The sequence below is a fragment of the Pholcus phalangioides genome, unplaced genomic scaffold (assembly GCF_987345545.1).
Source record: "Pholcus phalangioides strain wild (caught in Gottingen) unplaced genomic scaffold, Ppha-v1.0 ptg000015l_1, whole genome shotgun sequence".
Lineage (NCBI taxonomy): Eukaryota > Metazoa > Arthropoda > Arachnida > Araneae > Pholcidae > Pholcus > Pholcus phalangioides.
The window spans coordinates 30,766,263-30,788,399 of record NW_028301608.1 but is presented as its reverse complement, the minus strand read 5'-3'; the positions used below and the strand labels follow the sequence as shown (position 1 = coordinate 30,788,399).

Below are 22,137 nucleotides of genomic sequence, written 5' to 3'. Positions count from 1 at the left end.
ATGTTGAAATATGCATTAAAAATGTTGAAATATGCATTAAAAATGTTGAAATATGCATTGAAAATGTTGAAATGTGCATTGAAAATGTTGAAATGTGCACTTGAAAACACGCTGAAACATGCACTGGAAAATGCTGAGATATACCATGAAATCAAAAATACGTGAAAAAAATAAAAAAAAATCCATTTAACATAACATGAAGTATCGCACTAAAAATGAAAAGTATGCGCAAAAATGGAAAAATATGCATTTGAAAATGTTGAAAAATGGAAAAAAAATTAAATTAAATTGTGAAAATATGCATTTAAAAATACCGAAATATGTATAAAATAAAAGTTTCCTTAAAAGTTCTTGTGTGCCCCGAAGAGCATCTACAAATATATTGAAAAATATATGTGAAATTGAAAAAAATGTATATGCATTTAGAAGACTGAAATTTTCCTAAAAATAAAAAACGTGCACAAGAAATGACAAAAATATCCATATTAAAAGCACTGACATATGGTAAAAACTAAGAGAAAAGAAAAATATACACAGTAATAGTAATGAATATAGAAATTGAAAACAAATGAAGAACACGTGCATTTGAAGTGAAAAAATATGCATTGGAAGTGAAAAAATATGCATTGGAAGTGAAAAAATATGCATTGGAAGTGCAAAAACATGCATTGGAAGTGCAAAAACATGCATTGGAAGTGCAAAAATGTGCATTTAAAAATGCCTAAAAATAGCTATACTCAATACTGAAGTATTTTCTTGAAAAAATTGTAAAAAAAAAATATGATGGAATTCGAAGAATGAAAAAGTTTAAAAATGTGTGATCTCGCAAACATTAGTACAATACGATTAATAGAAAAATACGAACTTATTCTATAATTTTGGGGGGTTTATGCATTTATATGCACTAATTATGAAAAGTGCTAAAATACAGTATGTAATTTCACGTGGTCCAACCCTCCTGGGTAAATGGCTTACATCCCATCAGGGACAGAGCCTGGACTACGACTGGCCTTTAAGTCTTTAAGTATGTAATTTCATATGCACTTATGCATTTGCATATAAACCGGGCTGTACTTATATATATATCTGTTATACCATCACTATCTATCGATCCGTCGTATTGATTATGTTATTAGAAAACCAACATAACTTGTTTAGTGGTGCTTCTTACGCTGATGTGGCATCTATGTTAATTTCGTTTGTGTTAATAAAAACACGATCCCGCACAAATTACTCATTAGCTATTCACAATAGGTTTTGGGAATTTTCTAACAAATATTTGTATTGTATAAATCTTTTATATGAGTGCCTTATATTATGAAGCATAAAATTTCATTCCGAAAAGTTATGATATACTTGGAATTAATTTTTTTTTTTTTTTTTTTTTTGCTTCCTCACCTTTTTCATTTTTCCTTACAGCAAGAAATCACAGCATAGTTTATTCGATACGACTTTTTTTTTCTTATTCATTTATGTAATTCTTCTCTCTATGCTACGTTTTCATGTGAAAAGGTCACAAAATCAATTAATTTTAATTGTTTAAGTGCGAATTGTTTTTTGTTGCTTAGGCTGTTTTTTAATTGATTTCGCCTTGTTCAAGTCAGAATTTAGGTTTATAAAAGCTTAAAATCAAAAGTAAATAGTCACTGGTAGAACCTAGAAGTTGAGGCAAAATGTCTTAGATGCGTATTTTTTCCTTTATTTTCGAACTTTTAACTCAAAAAAACGCCCTTTTCGAATATTTCCCCCCATAAATGATAATTTCATCATTATTTTAAGTTTGTGAATTCGGTAGATCTTGTATATTTTAAGCATGGAAAAGTTCAAAATACTTGATGTTTTTAAAATTTCTCTCTCTTTGTATTATTATCAGAAATCCCTCCCCCTCCCACCCTTCCAGCCCAATTTAAACGCGAATAGGTGCAAGTGGCTGAGAGATAGAAAACTTGTCATTGCCCTGCATTAAGTTTGCTTTGGCCGGATGGTGCTGGACATGGATGTTTTTGTTTTAGACGAACGCAGCTATGTATGAGAGAGCTAAAATAAAAATTGTAAGTTTATTTCTCATTATAGCATATCTTGCTCATGTATTGTACAGCGTTGTCTATGTATTGCTGACCGATCCCTGTCCCAAAAGGTCATCAGTGGAAGTCTTGGCTTCCCCCAGGCCGTACAGGATTTGAGAGGGTTCTTGCCCTCGGGCCAATATTGTATTGGGAGTCATTTTATTTCATTTTTACACCTCAAATGTACTGCAAACAACCATGGCAAGTTATTTGAGGTATTTAGTATTCGATTCAGTTCACCAGACACGCCCTCAGAGTGGTATGACAGGTGAGGTCATTTGATGCATACGTCTTAGTTATCTGTTTCACTGCAAAATATGAAGCACGGTGAGTATGAAAATAACTATAAACATAACTATAATAACTATAAAAATAACTATGATAACTATAAAATATCATAATGAATTTTTGATTTTGATCACCGCTCCTCCACCACCCATGAGGCAATGCGAGTCTCCTTTTGTTAAGAATAATTCTCGTTTATTTGTTGAATTTTCCCCAAATAATGCAACAAATAAACGAGAATTATTCTTAACAAAAGGAAACTCGCATTGTCTCATGGGTGGTGGAGGAGCGGTGTACAGTATATTCAAATTGAGCGTGTATGTGACAGGGCTCTCATACTTTACAGATATAATCCTAGGCCAAAAAGATCTTCAGGGAGAGGTTCATTGGTAAATTTATGGTGTATAGACAATCCACACAATAATAAAATTCATGTTTAGTTTGGCCGGTTTATCAGTTTTCTTCATTTAAGTGCCCTGCTCTGCCAGATAACGGAAAAGACGCCGATACTTGAACCTTCTCGTTCATTGTATGAAGAGTTTCCGATTTCAATGAAAATTTTGTAAGGTGTACCTTCACAAATCTTGACCATTCAAGTTTGAAAAATCAAAAACCCCTTGGATGTGCATTATGTGCGCCTCTAACGGCCTAAGAACGAAATAGGGACCAGCAATCGTGATTTTTAAAAAAAGTGGCCCTGTAAGCGAAGTAACGCATAAACCGGGTGAACCACTCAAGAGGTTCGCTGTATTTTCAATTAAGATTTTTATTTCGCTTATTCATGGAGACATCAGAAACATTAAATTCCAACCAAGTCTCAGTCTCATATGATTAATGTATCCAGAATATGTGGCGCTTAAACATTTTCACAGAAAGTCATTAATTTGACTCCGCAATTCTCTGGGGTGTAGTAGTAGTACCCAGTATCTTTCATCTTAATGATATGTATACGAGAAAGAAAATAAAAATAATAATAAAAATTTTGTGATGATGAATCGTTTTCATCATGCGGAATTAAGAGAATTATACTTCTTACTTTTGACATCCGTATATGAAGCGCACGTGATTAGGAAACTCATAGTGTCACGTGACTGGCAGCCGACAATACTTGGATTGGGATCATCGCATAACTCTTTGCGGAACCAACCAGATTTGCCCAGTTGAACTCTCAATCCATTGGTCTCCGTCAACGTCGGACAAGCGTGAGTTTCTGGAGTTGGAGCTGGTGATAGTAAAAACATGGAGTCCATAAAGTTAGAGATAATTTGAAAACTTTTGCGCTTCACGGAACACACGTGATTTGAAAATTACATTTTCAGTATGGTTTAAACATGTTGTTACCTCAACTATTTAATGCTTTACGAGATTCCTCGAAAAACTGGTTACATTTAGACATAATGACTTAAGAAAAAAAATATTTGCCTGTACGGGGACTACTCGAACCCCAGTCTCCCGTTTGCCAGACACGTGCTCTACCTCTAAGCTATGGAAACCGGTAGAAGCTTCTTCCTTGGGGAGTATATATATGTTGAATAGTTTTCTCTGCATTATCATCTGGTGGTCTACGTCATTCAATAGCTATCTATCAGTTTATTGCTGCCACCGTCCAGATACGGAGCCATTCAACACACACATATATATACACACGCTCCAAGAAAGAAAAATCTATCGATCTGTTTCCATTCCTTAGGGCAGGGGTCTTCAACCTTTCTCCTACAGCTTATTTCCAGATCAGTTAATTGATCCATGGCACATTTCAAGATCATTAAGGAGACCCGCGGCATATTTATAGATCACTTGAGAGGCCCGCTACACATCTACTTAATGTTGACACACTTGCGTTATATGGACCATGGGGCAAAGGAAAACCCCTGTAAAACTAATTGGTCATATTTCAACCATCGGGTAAGAAAATGACGCATTAAGTATTAAAAAAACCCACTAAAATCATAACCATGAGAACTTTATCAAATCACAGCATTTGTTCAATGTTCAACAGTATCAGAAAGGGTTTCTTGAGTAATTGCATAAACATAGCGTGTAATGTTTGCTTTCAATTCAGACAGAGTCTGTTTGCTTCCTCCGTGTACACGATTTTTCAAGAATCCCCACAACCAAATGTCAAGGGTACTCAAGTCTGTGCAATGAGAGGGAGGGGGACGATTCGGGGAACTTCTCAAAATTACCCAAGCATCTCCAATTTCAACACGAAGCAGTTCCATCATTTGTCGCCAGTTTTGCATGAAGACAGTGGTCTTTGAAGATTAGAATTCTTATAAGGTGGGAATGACTTACTGCTGCAGAGGTTCGCGATAACGGACACTCGTAACACCTTTCAAGTTAAGGCCTTGAGGAGGGCACTTCTCAAGAATCACATTTGAGCATGTGATTGACGCAAATGGAATCCATATTGAACAGATGCTGTGATTAAATGGAGTTGTACGTTTTCTTGTAGGCCTTATACATCACTTTTTCACCTGATGGTGCCCGAAAAAGTTAAACTCTAATATTTTTTCTGCAGTTTTATTTTCCCCCAGGGTCCGCGTAATGCATGTACCAGTTTTTAATGAAGTGCATCTACAAGAACGGGCTTTCTATACGTCTGCGTAGGTCAATTTGGTTATAACTGCTACGATAAATGCGATAGATTCGGCTATTGTGCATAATTGCAGACCATTTTGGAAAGTTTGCTAAACTTTACTAAATGCATCACTTTTGCCGGTGATTATATCACACACACAGTGTATGATTTTTTTACATTCAATAACCATTGGTTACAATGAACTCTAATTTAATGATTTTTCCCGAACATCAAAGATTAGCTAAATAACTCCTATTTGGCGAATTCTTAATTTTAGAATTAACCGTCTTCCAATGTTTTCAACCATTTTCTGAAAATGATCGTCGAGTAACTACAAGAAGCTCTGCAAGGCCAAATGTAGCCCATGCGGCAATTCGTCGAATGCCTTCCCTGCCTTGGATGCTGCATATAAAGGCCCGTTTACACGAGGCAAGCGCTTTAGTGGGCAACTTAATTTTAACTTACCGATTCTTCTTGAAAGTGTCCACACGTATAAGTGGCAAGTAGATGCTCATTGGATAATTTTTACGGAGGTGAGCGCAGTTAGCGCATGCGCGCTTCAGTCTACTCAAATCCACGGAGAGAGACAGACGCACAACGCGCGGGAGAATAACTGTGATAATTTTTTATTTATCTGGCATTCAGAGAAATGCTTTTTTTAAAGTTCATAGCTTTCGTAACGATGGATGAAGATGATCAGGTAGAACTTACGAATACTGTGATCAGAGCCACATTATATGATATATTTTTTTAAAGAATATAAATTTATTCACTTAAATAAATTTATTCAATAAAAAAGGGGAAACTATATCACTTGCGCGAGAGCAACACACTGAGCAAGAAGTAGGTCACGCAAGGGAAACAGTTCGCTTGTCCCCTTTTTTCGCCTCTGCACCCACGTAAGGGGGGCGAGAGATGACGCCACAGGGGAAAAAAGAATACACAACATATTATAAACTTATGTAAGTCATCGAGAAGAAGTGTAAAATTTCTCTATTTCTCGCCCAAGTTGTAAATATCGATTATATGATATTTTAATCGAAGTTGAAGAGGAGATGAATTATTGAAGCCGAAAATACTGGAGAAGATTCTTGGCATTCGTAGGAAATTCTAAGGGTTAAAAATTAAATAATGAAAATTCATTAAACAAAAATTATTTCCAAATTTTCGAAATCATTATTATTTTTTAATTTAATCTGTAGAGATGACATCTTTATGTTAAATATTTGATCATGTATTTTTACAACAGATGGCAGCAAATTCGTTCTGGACGAGAGAAATATTCGAAACCCCCCTCCAGTTTTTAATATATAAATCCTCCCCACCCGATATATATTTTTGAATCTTCAATTTTTTTCCACTCCTGACATCACGTCGACAGAATATAGCTTTTCCCAACATCGAATAATTTTAGCTTGTTTGAACAAGGTAATTTTCATTTCTATAGTTCAACAAAAATTCATGGCGAAGATATTTTTCAACAAACTTGAAGCTTGTGTCCTCTGGTCACCTCACCATCCAATATTTCGGCGGAATTCTAGCGAAACTTCAGGAGACGACGAAGTATGAACAGGTTCACGGTTGAGATCAAAATAAACCCCTCCGTGAGAGAGCAAAATGACCCCTCCAGCGCGGCAGGTCACGCCCACTGGCGCATGCGCATACGTCTACTTAACCGGAAAAAATAGAACCGTTCTTATCTCACTTACCAACTAAATCACTTCTGCACTTGCGCACTTGTCAACTAAAACCGTGTAAACGGCCTTTATCGTCTGCATACATTGTATCGCACTTGGCAACTAAAAATTAAGTTACCAACTAAAGCGCTTGCCTCGTGTAAACGGGCCTTGAGGCTCTCGTGACCATCCTCCGTAACGCCAGAAGTTATTCGGGTTGTTCAGCCGACGTGATCGATTGTTCGATGTGTTTTTTTAGTATAAACGACGCGCTTCACTGCGAGAAGGATTGATAGAATCACTTTTGCAAAGTTACCCGAAATATTGCTACATGAGAAAAGCCGAGACTAGCAGCAGTTTCAGAAATGCTCTCACCCTTCTTCGATCACATGCCTCGTTTGAACCCACTTAAATCTTCCATTCACGTTTAAGCAGTTTTCTTTATGCCAAGGATTTTTTTCCCCTTGTTCTAAAGTTACCGCCTCACTATCAAAATATTAGTTAACGGTGTCCCTAACATTTTGGCACTGAATATACATTGAACGTTGAAGGACCAGACACATCCTACTTCACATCTCTCAGAGGGGTATCGAAATGTTCCTGAAAGATGGAATTCTTTCTCTGAATATACAGGCTGTCCCAAAATGTTTGCACATCGGATATCTCTGCACAACTGTTGACTTTGGAAACATACTTTCAATGATAAAACGTTTTCGAATGACGGAGCGGTTACTCATAATGTCTTAAATTTTCCTAAGGGGTCCTATACATAAAAAAATTGGAAAACTTACTTTTTATGGACCCTGTCCTCTAAAGCTTCCAATTAGTGAAATGTAAATGCGGCTTTGAGACATCATTTACAAAAAATCACCATTGCATGCTTTTAAATGCAATATTAGCTGAGATATTTGATTTTGCATTTTTAACATTTGTTGCCAATGATTGAGGGTGTGGTTCACCAATTTCAAAGAGTAAATGAAATTCAAAGTTGTAGAAATTTTGTAATTTCAGAATAATTGTCAAAAATGTGATTGCTATCCATTGTGAATAAAAAAATAAAATAGTTGAGTTTACGCCATTTGTGTGATAGCCCCTAAAAATGGCAACCTTTCAGACAATTAAAACTTGCCGAAACAGTGATAATTTGTCAAAACATAGTGATTTTATGGGTATAATATCTCGATGAATATTACATTGAAAAATATGAATTTTCATGCAAATGACTTTCAAAGCGGAATCTCCGTTTCAATAAAATGGTAATTTATTTTTTTTTTTTTTTTTTTATGTATACGAGCCCTGAACCAAATTTTAAGATTTTAAGTACCTGCGCGTCATTTGAAAACATTTTTTTATTGAAAGCACTTGTCTCTAAAGTCAACAGTTGCAGAGACATTTGCTGTGCAAATAATCTGAGACAGCCTATATATATTCGATGCGTTTATGGGCAATACGTGTTGAAATGTCTGTAGTAATGTGTCTGATACTGTCTATTTATTTATATATCTCGATGCATGCATAACAGCTTCGCACGAATGTCTTCCCTTCGACGTCATCTCAAATAACAGAGTAGCAGGTTCATAATACGTCCACTGCAATGTGACACGACGACCGCTATTATGCTCATGCGTGATGAATAGTAAGGCTCAGATGCAGTTTCGAGAAAATTATATCGTTTGACGCAACTCTCAATATATTTCCGCGCCTGTGAAATGCGATACAGTATTCATTTCTTGTATACACGGAGCGGATTTCAAAACCTTCGATTAACTTTCGTAGAGCTACGTGAAAAATGTCTTGCATGGTTCAATATGCGGGTGAGTTAGCATTTCAATACGTACCGACTAGAGTAATTAGTTCTTCCCCGTGATAATCAATGAAAGCAGATTGGCATGCTTCCTGTGGACTGCGAGAGAACTGACCTAAAAAGAGAAATGACACGCACATGAGTTATAATGTTCTTATTACTTGAAATCATCTCGAGTTATAATTGAGTTTTAGAAATACATCACATCATAGAATTAACTTGGTTGCTCGGCGGGTTATTGAATATAGAAGTGGATTAACCATATTTTTTTATTCTCAGAATATTCCCATCATTCACAGATGATCAGGGTAGTAGCATGATTAATCATCCTGTGATTTTCAGAATTTTTTTTTTAAGATGAAGTTCTTAAAATACCGTATAGATGGCGTACGCTATATATTCTAGTTCCTTTTATTCATTTTTTTTTTTTTTCACTATTTCTCTCTTTTTCAAACAGATTTGCTTGTACTATGTAGGATGGGTGTACATTATTCAGTAGTTTTAGATTATTGTGGGTTCGTACCCAGGTTCGCTGTTTGTATCACAGGTTTCGATTGTATTATACAGTGAAATATGTACGGAACGGAACGACAAGAGACTGAAAAAATATTCGATTTTAGACAGGTTTCCGTTTTATAAAAGTCAAAAGCGTATTAATCAATGAAGGAACTATTTTTAATTCCATCGGAGACAGGTTTCCGTCTGATACAGTGTCCGTCTTAGATAGAGTTCTAGTATGAGTTTGAGTGTCATCTATCTTACATAAAAGAGAACTGAAAAAAGGAAATTTGTTTTACGCTCCCGTTTTGAAAGAATCAATTCTACAGCTATTCTCACAGCCTAAGGGTTAACGCAATTCTAAATTCAACTATTACTTGCACAATCTTTAAAATTTAGTCTTATATGGTTTTCATTATTCTTTATACGTTAACCAGAGGAATATGCAGGCGGAGTTGGGTCATGGGGACATGTTTTCCCCCCATGACAATGAAAAATTGAAAATACTTCTAAATATTCAAAGGAGGACGTCACTCTCCGCTACCATACGAAGGTTTTTTAACAACTGGATGTTGCGGAGATGAATTTTTGGAAAGAGAGAAAATTCAACTGCCTTTGCGGGATATCGAACCCACGTCCTTTCACTTTCCGCGTGAACGCACTAGACTACAAAAGGCAACGAATCTCTCAATCTTTCCTTGCAGCTCGTGTGTACTGAAGGGGGCCGTACATTGACGACCGGACCCGAGACTAAGGCCAAGCTCACAATTGCTGACGCTGCCACCAGATAGCAACTTATGCTGCAAGGGATGACGTCAGCAGTTGTGAGATAGGCCTGAGTCAGGTCCGGCCGTCCATGTACGTTCCCGTTCAGTTCACTCGAGCTTCATGGAAAGATTGCAGATTCGTTGCTCTTGTAGTCTAGTGGTCAGGACGTTCACCCAGAAAATGAAAGGACGTGACGCAAAGGCAGTTGAATTTTCTCTCCAAAAATTCAGGTTCATAACAGCCAGTTGTTAAAAAAAATCTTCGCACTTCTAAATATCTTTGGATAAAAAAATAAACATTCAAAGAAAATCCCTTATGCGCGCGCTCTTAAGGGATATCGTAATAATTTTGTTATAAAATCCACTTCATTTTGAATTTCGTAACAAAAATTTTAAATGTTTGTTTAAGTTACGCAACTCCTTTTCTCTATAAATTAATTCATTGTGCACAATTCATTCACTTTAAAGGCCAATCTTGCCTATGACAAATGTATAACTACTAATTATGAATACTTTTTATTTTATTGATACCCATTTAAATAACAAGAAATCCTTAAAAACTTTAACAATAGACCAATAACATTCACAAGACAAAGTTTTGAAATTTATTAATTAAGTTTTTTCTCTTCATACACATTTTAAATGGAGAAAATCTTTTCCTAAAAAAATCAGGTTAAAAAAATCGTAAGAAAATATTATGAGGAATTAATTTCAATATTCTGAAGAAAAGTATAATTATTTTTTTGCAAACTTTTTATAAAATAAAAGTTAGTTGTTTTTTTTTTTGCTCGATTTTTATGCAGTTTTTTAAATACAAAAATAATATTAGCTTACCCATTTGGATTTCTATGACGTGTTTATGCCTCTTGTGAAATTTTATGCAAACGTATCCGCTTTCACTAAAAAAAAAGATCAAATCAAAACAAGTGATACTGAATTTATATATTCTATTCGTAAAACAAAAAGTAAGTAAATTGACTTTGCAAATAGTGTTAATAATTATCTAATTTATCATTATTTTGTTCATAAATAATTTCTATACGTGTATACTTAAGGATAAAATAATGTTAACAGTAGTTATATGTGTATACTTGATATGTTGTGTATTACTATACTAATACAGCACTGACTAGACATAAATGCAGCTAATAACACTAATGTCTAGTCAGTGTTATTAGCTGCTTCTACAATTGACATTATCTTCCGTACTGTAGAAAAATACGAAGACATACAATTTTATCATTTTATATTATTCCGATTTTAATTATTTCGGAAATATTAAGAATTTCCAAAAACAAAGAATTTCCACACACAACAGTAGTTGTGTAGTTGTACAGTATCTCATTTTGGAAATTTTTAATATTTCCGAAATAATTAAAATCGAAATAATATAAAATGATAAAATTGTATGTCTTCGTATTTTTCTACAGTACGGAAGATAATGTCGATTGTAGAAGCAGCTAATAACACTGACTAGACATTGCAAATATAATCATATTATTAGATTGAATCTCGCATGTTCAACTCACCATCCGACCATGCCATGTGTAATGAATAAGGTGGAATTCACAGTTTCGTCCAGTTCAGCAATACAAATGAACTTGGTGATGCTCTGCTCTCTCGCTGGACCGACCATCGTAAAAGACGAGTTTTTGTGGCTGAATACATAAGAGTTCTTGCCGTCAAAACTGTGCCACTTGTGCAATGTTGTTACCCACGGAGGAAACTGACAGCTACTCGTTGGATGCTTGCCTAAAAACAAACGTTGGGGAAAAAAAAAGACAATATTACTGGCTTGGCGAAATACAAGGTGGGCCAGAAGTCTTATATAGGCACATTTCAAAAATTAATAACAAATCAACAATTGGCATTGAACATTGAAGGACTGGACACATCCCGCCTTCCATCTAAAGGACATCTTCCCATCTCTCCCAACCAATTGACAAAAAAATTTGATTTACACTAAAATACTTATCGTGTGTGTGGAATATAGTTTTTTTTTATTTATAAACTAAAGAAGAGTTCAAATTTTACTCACAGATGACGCTGTAAAACGAAAAACTCGACATAACACATAAAATGCAACACAGACAGTGCATAATTAATATCTTTGACGATGATTTACGAAAAATTATTATATTTCAATATAAGCGTCCTTCTTATCTACACCTACATTTAAACGAATAAGAGGGTGCTCGTATTGAAATATGGTACTTTTATGTAACGTAAATTGTCATTAACATTGATTATGCGCTGGTTGTGTTGCCTTTTTTTATGTCTTTTTTTTTGTTTAGCAATGCCACCTGTGAGTGAAATTTTAACTTTTGAAAAACTCTAGGCCATGGTTCAATATTTTAGTTCAAATCCCACATTTTTTATGTCAGTTGGTTAACTTGTTGTTAATTTTTTAAATTTGTCCAGTACTTTTCATTCACTTTGTATCAAAACTTTCTGTGAATTGTAGAATTGGTAAACATAATTTTGCAATATCATCATACAACTTCAATCCATCCTTCATGATCTTGGAATCTCTGAATGATTTATTCGAGTACTTTCTAAATCATATTGAATTTAATCATCTGGTATTGTATTGGATTTTATTCACATAAAAAAAAGACCACAGAAAAAACATCACTCACGTTTGACAAGTTTCATTGTTCTGGACCCTTCCCAGGGTGACACGAGACCATCACACGTTGCATCGGCATTTTGAGACATCTGGATTTCACCTTTCTCTGGCAAAAACTCGAACATCTACGAAAAAAAACTCTATTGAATGCACATCAATTAAAAATATTTCATCACTATAACATCATTAAGAATTTTATGAAAAAAAAGTTTATAAAATTTTACTTCATTAAAAATATTAATTAGTTATTTTTCCCCTTTCTTCATTTTTCTTTATGCGTATTATAAAATGTGCAATTTTAATTGGTCATTATAAATTTTATTTACATCTTCTCTTGATTATCGACAGCTAAAAGATTGACAAATATTGTAAATACATTTTGCAATCATTTTATGGAAGAAAATATTTCTATTGCTAATCCGAATAATTTTTAAAACAATTTTGTACAGATGAAAAAAATTAATTAATTAGATCTTAATTATCAATATTAATTTATCGAAAAAAAATTTGCACTTCTCTAGATAACTGTATTTTTCTTCATTGTGTGATCCATCAAAATCATATACACTTAAAATTTTTCATTTGAATAATGGGGAATATATACCTTACTCCCCATTAGATGCAGGCAAACATTTATGTAACATTCAGTTATTATAAATATATTTAACAGCAAGTTAGAATAGTGACAGTTTTATGTGAACAAAAATTAATTAAATATAAAAATGTATTTCCATAACAGAAACACTTACAAAACACCTATAAGCATTTTCGTCACTGATCGGAAGGTTATGACGCTTCTTATGCGTCATTTTACCGACAAGATAGTGTGCTGATCCTTCTTTCCACAAAGCCAAACAGCTCAGTTCTTCAACTAAAAAAATTCAATTAAACAGATTTAGAAATTACTTGAAAAACTCTCCACGGCTTAATTTTGGATTAAGATTTTGGCTCATATTTAAAATGGGGTTGAGAATTGTTATGAGAATAAATAATGAAGGTTATTGTATAAATAATATTATCATCATGACTAAAATTTGTTATGAATATAATTATCGTTAATAAAACTTGTTATGAATATAATTATCGTTAATAAAATTTGTTATGAATATAATTATAGTGAATAAAATTATTGAATATTTTCAACTTATTTTCTGTAGGAATCGTTTTATTCTTGTTTCATTTTTACTTCCCTATACGAGTCGTTTCATAGAAGAGAACTTGGTTTGGGCTTTACTGCATATATGCTATTATTGCAAAGAAGCGCATACAAGAATTTTACACACAGGGACTACTTTAATTCTTCAGTTAAATGAATGAATTTTCTGTGTCATAACAGGAAATTTACGTTAATTTTAGATTAAAAATGTATTGATAATTTTCTAGCCTGAGATAAGTTTAGAAAATTGTGCTTCAATGAGTTTTTCAATGAAAAATAAAAAAAGAAGGTAATCGGCATTCTTATTATTAATGTGAAAAATTCTTAAAGGAAATTACTAAATTATACAGGGTAATTAAGAAAGAATCATGCCATTCCCAAGTGATATTTTATCAAATTAAAGAAAGAAAAAGTAATACATAAGTATAAAGATAAGATGATAGAGTTGTTTTTTGTAAGTTCAGAGCATGAACGTGTTAGTTACACGTATTATGTCAAGGCGACATGGAAATTCCTGGACAACACTATCTAATAAAATTCGGGTGCCAAACATTATCCGCCTCCACAGCCTCTTGCATGTAATGGCAGAAATTTCTCTCAGCACTAAGCTTCGAAACATGTAAGTTATGCAATTTTTATCTCTTGTAACACATTTGTTTTCTCAACACAAGTCAAACGGTAACCTGGGAGCACCTTGAACGTTGATTACATGCTGGCATCTTAAAAACGAAAAAAAACCAAAAAACACGGTGTTTTTTGTTTTTGTTATTTTTTTTCTTTATTGCGAACTGGACGTCATTTAAATGTTTTACCAAAAGTACTTCATAAACGGCACACTACCGTCCCTTTATATTCACATACTACTACTTATCGTTTTGTACTTTTAGTTTCCAAAAATATATAATTTTGAAATCGGATGATTCTTTATGAATCATCCTGCACTAACATAATCCCTTACATTCTTCTGTGGCTATAATCTACAGATACGGTATCAGCTGTTTAATATGCTCATGATGTTTCAATCACCAGTAATGAAATCTCGAGGAATGGAAAGGGTTCTTTATCCTTTAAAAGTAGAGGAAACGTGGATTTCTCTACCATCTATAAATCTTTAAAAAATTATTTTTCAGATATTTATTTTCTTTCCAGCTTCTCATATCAAAGTGACAAATAAAACGAAGTTTTAAATAATCCGCATAAAGAAATATTTCGATGTGATTTTTTTAACGTACAAAACGTGGATTATATACACAGTACGATAATACTGACCACTACTCTCAGTCGATATCACATCAGCACATGCTTGAAATCTGAACAATAATCTGGAAGAGTCAGTGCACGAATCCAGTGTAGATACCGGGTATTTACATTCACCGCTACCACCTCGGCTATAACTGAATGTGAATGGTCCACGAAGTTGACATGAAACTGGTTCAGCGTTCACTGGAAATCGCAAAGAAAACCGATTATTGCAGAAATTTAATCAAAATTCATGTGTAAAGGTAATATTCGTAGCTCAAATGAACATTGTAAAAATTGAAAGACAAACATTTCTGCAGCTTTCACGTTGAATTTTGAACGTGTCCACTACGAATATTTTACCCTCTATGGTCCCGTATATTTTGAATAGGCAACAACATTACAAATACATGGTCAAAAACCCATTATACCTATTTACTTCATAAATATTTTGGTATTTTAAAAAGTATATCTTTTAGTGACGTTTCAATATAAAATACGGCTATGTAAATGCAATATTTTTTTATCTAAAAAAAATTGATTCTTTGTTAATGTCATTTTTTGAAAGCTGCTAAAATTTTACTAGTTCCGAAGTTTATAAAATCACACCAAAGATCCAGATATTCGAAATAAAATTCAAGATACATACTATTCAACTTTGCTATAAGCCACATTTTATCTCTTTATTGATAACATTAAAATCAAGGCAAAGGGTATATAACACAAGCAGTTTAAGCTAATTAAAATACCCACTCTAATTAATTAAGTTCGTTCGCTGTTTCAGTCAAAAGTATGCTAAAAGCACCAATTTACATCCATTTTTGTGAAAAAAAAAATATTAATACGTTTGCATGGGGGGGGGGGTAAACCACAGAAGATTATTAAACGTTGGTATCGTTGTACTTTTTTAAATAAACCAATTTAAGAGGTTTTAAAGCAAAATTTTATATTTTTCAAATGCTTTAAGAACATCCGATGTTCACGTAATGTTACGTGATAAAAAAAAATGCGATCAAGATATTCACTATAAAAAACAAAATGTAAATCCATAAAAAAAATGGAAATCAATTTCTGTAATAACAGGCTGTTTACGGAAGTACCTTCTGGAGACAAAAGGAATAAAACTGTGTCAAAAAAATAATAATAATAACAGAGAGGATGATGGGAGAAAAATAAAAACATAAACCTAGGAACATCAAAAGCTATAAAAAAAAATTGGTCGAATGAACGGAAAATTGGTCGGTCGTCCAAGAGAAGAGAGAAAATCTGATGCTGCGGCAGCTGTCGTGTATTGCGGAATTAAAAGCCATTAGCTAAAGCTCCGTTAATTACACGACATTTTTTTCTCTCTTCGTTTATTTCCTCCGGATGCGTCATTTGTAGTCCCACCATCACCTTGTCCTTTCTAGTCCCATTATTATTTTTTTTTTTTTTTGGTTTTTTTACTTATTTTCCTCCCGTCCAATGTGGAGTAGATGGGGTGGCCTCCAATGTTGTTGTATGTCAGGTTAACGGAAGAACGTGTCGTTCTCCCATAGAGTTTTCTCTCAATATTTCCTTTCTTCTCTTCCCCACTCTTTATTTCTTTTATCTCAGTGTCTTCGTAATGGTGCCCAGAAAAATATATAAAAAAATAGTTCTGGTTCTCTTTTCTGCCACTACCATTATCCGAGGAAAGGATTCTTCTTTTTTCGATATCTACTATATCAGGAAAATATATAAGACGCTTTGGCGTCCTTAGATTTTGACAATATCGGATAGTTGCTTTTCAGATCCTAAATAAGAGAGTTGATTCTTCCTCGGGTTTCATTTATAAATCATATTCAATTGCACGCACATACAGAGTACTGGAAGAACCTCCAAAAATAATCCTTTGGGAGTGTGTATTTTCTTTGTGCGATGGGCTTTGATTCGTATCGGAATGCAGTAATTAGTTTATACCGCGTTCGCCAACAATAACAATCATGTTGGGAGAAGCAAATCAGTTTCAATTACGGTTCTGTCGCAACTTCTTCTGCAGCTGGCTGATTCGATTCACTTTCTCCCTGCAGAAATTCCGAAGATAGACTCCCATTGTAGTGAATAGTAACTTATTTGCTGCATGTGGAACCAATTTTAATGAAGAAAGAAATTGCTATGAAAGTGACTTCCAATGGAAAAATATTTGTAAGAAGTAAGTTCGGTAATTTAGGTGATATTTAGAATCTATTTTTCCATGTCGAAATTTAGTTTGAATGATTCTATATTTATATGAAGTTTTTTTCCAGAAATTTGTTGTTGATAATAAAATGAAAGATTGATTTCGGTCTCAAATGAGAGATTCTAAAAAAAATGTCTTCAAATAATTACAATATATTTTTAAATGATGTATATTGCATTCAGGTGGTATGGGATAGTACTTTAATTTCTCCATTATTCCAATCTGAAACATAGTAGAAACCTGAAAGCTGGATTTCTATAAAATCTGGTTTCTTGTTTTTGCATTAATAAGTGTGCTGTATTTACAAAATAACTATTATAAATAAGAACAGAGGCATATGAAAAAATTCATTTTAGTCGGAAAATATGGACTAGAGGGCAACATGGAATATATCGGGTGTTCCAAATGAAGACAACTAATTCAAATTGATCAAAATCCAAGTTTTAATAATTCTGTGACAATAAAAAATGAAAAATTTGTCATATGTTTCTTGTAGTTGTTAATGCGGTGGTGTCCCAGCCTGTTTGCAAGAGACACATATGCAATCTTCGTATTCTGCCCCATAACAATCAGGGTGGAGCCGACAGAGAACAGAACATACATTATTTCTAGACCTTTCTTCTTCTGTTTTCCTGACCTGTTCATCTTGAAAAGATATTGTAGCCCGATTCAGATAATACGTACTTACGATATTCCATTTTACCTGACACACCATCTGTGAAAAATAGCGTTCCATGTAATGGGAGAAAACACCGCTAGCTGAAATGAGCACAGCACAATAAAATACAACACTTGTGATGTACATTTGCGCTTAGTTTCAAATTATTGGGCACATTTCCAATAGTAATAATAAACAATTTTGAAAACTTGCCTATTTTTTATTTTTTTTTATTGTAGAATTCAAGCAAAAGAGGTACACGTACAGTTGAAGGAGCTATACCCAAGGAGCCAGGAAAGGCTCATACTGGATATTTAATACATAGACAAATCGACTAACGTAAAGTATAAATGATACACAATAAAATAATTATAGGAAATAAAAAAGGGGGGGGGGTTATATATATATATATATATATAACAAAATATATGAAAACTTGCCTATGTAAATTTCTGGAAGTGGAAAAACAAATATTCTCTTATAGCAGCCGTGATGATGGTGACAATTGACTGTCACTGACTCTATAACATCACTTATATTTCACAAATTTACGATCGTAATCCGATATAACGAATTCTCATTTAACAAATTATTGGATTCAACGAATAGAATTTTTTCTCATGAAATGACGATTTTAATCGTTATATCTTACAATACATAAAATGAAAGTTCGTTATATCGAGGTCCAACTATATTTATGAAACATACTAGACTCATTTGGAATACGTTTTCATATTCATCGAATTCACCAATTATGTTAGGATATAATGCATAATAACCGGCAAAGGAATTAAAATTCAAATATTAATTAAATTTACCGTGTACACTTGGGTGTTATGTGTAATCGCCACTAAAAGTGATAATTTTTTCAGCAGTTATCAAATTTACCAACGACACTTAGGTACTAAACATAACTACCGGTAGAAGTGGCAAATAATCGATATAATGCATAATAAATAATTTATCCCATTTACCATAACATATACATGGTTTTATGCCAATGAATTTGTTTTACGAAACACATTTGCTGTATTTCTTTTTAAATGCGGAAAAAAACGTCTTCTAAATCAATAGTAACAGAAGTAATAAATAATGTAGAGTAGAAGAATGTTTCTGAGATAATATTATAAACTTACTCCGGAACAAAGAATAGAGAGCAGCATCGGCGCTGAGGACTGAACATGCCTGCTTCAATGAGTTGTAACCATCGCAATAAGCTGCAAATCGAAACAAATACATGAGTACTGCACTCCTTTGAAAATATGGGAGAACTTTCTTCCACGTTTCAATGAATTACTAATGATCCAAAGTCATGGAAAGAACATTTAAACATTCGAAAACTAATTTCAAGTAGATTTGAAATTCATGAAAGTGCCTGTGCGCTTTTGAAACTACTTCTTCTTCGGGATAATTTCCAAGATGATAAGGTATTTATTATCTTATGTACTTTTCGAGGGTAACTTTTTTAAGATCAAGAAAATCGTGGCATTCATAGAAACAGAGAGATGCTAAAAACATTTTAAACTTAGTAATTTTAGCAAGTGTGTGCATTGTTTGTAGATATCATTATATATGTGTAGAAGAGTGTGCACACCATTTACAGATATTCAACTTATTTAATTTTTTTATACATGTATAAATTATAAGTAGATGAAATTAACTGTTTATATTATTATATTTGTGGTGTGACATACCCTTTAACGTGGAAGAAAACTATGCTCTAATCGAAATATCATTAAAAATACAGTATACCCCCGTATTCTCGGGAGTTACGTTCTGGGGGTGACCGCGAATACGAGAAATCTGTGAATAACCAAAACCATAGTTTCTCTTGTACATCTCGTTTATTGAACAGCAAGAGCAGGGTTACGCAGAGGTATAAGGGAATTTAAAAGAGGGTGCAGTGATTTTTTTCTGGAAGAACATTGTAATTTCTGTTTGCCGTTTCTTCTTCTTCACATCACCGAGTATGTTGGAATATGATGACAAGGCTTCCTCTACAAATTTTTCTACGTGTGAAGAGCGTACCATACAGGGATCTATGCCATGAAAACAATCTATGGCTGATTTGAACGTGCGAAGCTCTTCCTCTATGTTACTCACGGTGAACTTGTCTTCTACTTCTTTATCTTGATCTTCTTCATCTTGTACCGCTTCAGTTTCAGGGGCAGTCAACGGCATTAGTTCCTCCTCGGTCAATAACTGAATTGCTATTAATTAGTTTTTCGACTTTTCTACATCCATATTGTTGAACCCTTCTTCACCCACCTGTTTCGCTAACGTGACAAGGTCCTTTATAGTCTCCTCAGTTGGCTCTGTAGAAATGGTTGTGTCCTTTAATGTACATTATGGCCAATGTTAATCCAACCCGAGGTGAGTATTCTCTCTTCGGAGCTGCCACGGCTCTACTGATGACAGTAATGTCATTAGCGAGTCATCCTAAACATGCACGACTCAAATTTTGTAAACAAAACACATATGATTGACGATTTTTGAGTGTTGAAAAAAAAAATTCCCATAAAGGAAAAATAAAACCCCGAATATGGAAACCTCGAATACGGGGGGTCGACTGTACTATTTAACCACTGATTTATTAAAAGTTGTCCACATATTTTTGATCAAATATGTTATGCTATGCCAGTATAAAATTTTGCATACCTGTAATACTTAACTTTTTGAAAAATTCAAAGAAGTAGATTAAAAAGAGTTTGTGCTCATAATAAAATGACATGGCATCAATGTTAAGCATACAATACTAAAATTAAAATGAAAAAAAACGGTTTATTTCATAAAATGAAATAAAAGATTTCAGATTCATAAATAAATATTTGATATATTAAAAAAATAAGTTCATTTCTTTTGCATTTTTGAAAATTTGAAAAAAATTAAATTTTAAGTAAATTTCAAATAAGAATAAGTGAATGAAATTCCAATATTTATGAAAAATTAACCGTTTTCTTCACTTTAATTTCAATATTGTACGATTACATTTTGTCATGTCATTTTATCTTGCGCGCAAACTGTCTTTAATGTATTTTTTGAAAAGTTTTAAGAAGTTAAGTATCAGAGTTATGTAAAATTTTATCCTGGCATATGATATCATGTTTAATAGTAAATGTGGGAAAAATTTCTGATAAATTAATGGTTAAAAATAGTATTTTTAATAATATTTTAATTTTTTCATGTTAAAGGGGATATGTGGCCCCTTAAACTGAAATAAAACTAACTACATTTTCATGTAACGTTCTATTCATATTAACCGTTTAATAGCCAATGTTCCCAATTACAAACATCGGATTTAGTAACTAGAAAACATCGTTTTTCTTACATAAAAGAACTTGAATTTTTTTCCTTAACGTGCGAAATTCAAAAATTAATTTACAAAACAAAAATTTCATTCATTTCGGCACTTATGCCATGGATTTAATTTCTTAAATCCCCTAATTTTAAGGGAAAATATATTTTTGTGTTTTTAATTTTGATGTTATTTCTGTGGATATTGTCAAATCCAGAGAACATGCAGGAAATATATTTTTTCATGAATTTTATGGTTGATATTTCCAAACAGAAGGATCAGAAGGGAAAATTACTGACAAAATTGAGAAAATCAATTCAAATCTTAATTTGGCTTTAAAAGGTTAAATGCTCATACATTCATGTAAAAAAATATTTTATTACGACACATAAAACTTACTTTCTCTGTACTGAAGCACATTCGGATGCTTTTCGTATATCACAACACATCGGAAGCATTTCTCTTTCCTGAAATGAATCAAAGTCTACCTTCAAACTTATACTAATTAGAGGGAAAAAATATATATATTCAATAGGTATTGAAATCTTGCCATTACATACCACAGGTTCATAAAACCAATCCAAAATATATCATTTGAGTCACACAAGGAATGTCGATTACATTATCATCGACCCAACCAAGTTTCTGAAAACTCGTATAGTTTTAACTTCATAACATTGAAGCAGACATTGTGATTAAACTTCGATTTCGATTTTATTCAAAAATAAGAGTTATTTTACTGAGTTTATTATGAAATTTTTGTGGTACCAAGTTGATTCTTAGTTCCTAGAACAGGAGCCATAAACTAGGTTAGCTTCAAAGTACTAAAATTCGAATAAGATATCACCACAACTATGCAAGATATACGGAAGACTAGATGTTGTGAAGATATTTATTATTTCAGATGTTAATTTTTTTAAGGAAGCAAAAACTCACCAGGGTCCCTCGATTGCCGGACGAGTGCTCTGACCACTAAGCTACGGAGGAGATAGAGATTTTCCTTCGCTAGAGCGTATATATGTGCCGAACGGAGCCGTGCAATGGATGATGAACCGATCAGTCAATAGCTCATGGACGATGAGCCACCAGATGGCTACATATATGACATGAATGTCGCTCTTCACTTGTTAATACAAGATATACGGAAGACTAGATGTTGTGAAGATATTTAGTATTTGAGATGTTAATTTTTTTAAGGAAGGAAAAACTCATCTCTGCCTCTACCGGGAGTTGAACCCAGGTTCCTCGATTGCCGGACGAGTGCTCTGACCACTAAGCTACAG

At 33.4% G+C, this 22,137-nt stretch overlaps 1 protein-coding gene across 1 annotated transcript in view; it reads right to left on the bottom strand.

Annotated features, from left to right (window-relative positions):
- LOC149075801 (uncharacterized) overlaps positions 1-22,137 on the bottom strand; it is a 76,292-nt gene that overhangs the window by 11,137 nt on the left and 43,018 nt on the right. Inside the window, exons 3-11 of the mRNA XM_089243315.1 lie at positions 21,254-21,321; positions 18,696-18,776; positions 14,732-14,905; positions 13,056-13,177; positions 12,317-12,431; positions 11,207-11,429; positions 10,512-10,576; positions 8,447-8,527; positions 3,388-3,573 (exon numbers count right to left, since the gene is read on the bottom strand). Coding sequence (XP_089099441.1) covers positions 3,388-3,573; positions 8,447-8,527; positions 10,512-10,576; positions 11,207-11,429; positions 12,317-12,431; positions 13,056-13,177; positions 14,732-14,905; positions 18,696-18,776; positions 21,254-21,321 — 1,115 coding nt within the window. The remainder of the gene's footprint in view (positions 1-3,387; positions 3,574-8,446; positions 8,528-10,511; positions 10,577-11,206; positions 11,430-12,316; positions 12,432-13,055; positions 13,178-14,731; positions 14,906-18,695; positions 18,777-21,253; positions 21,322-22,137) is intronic.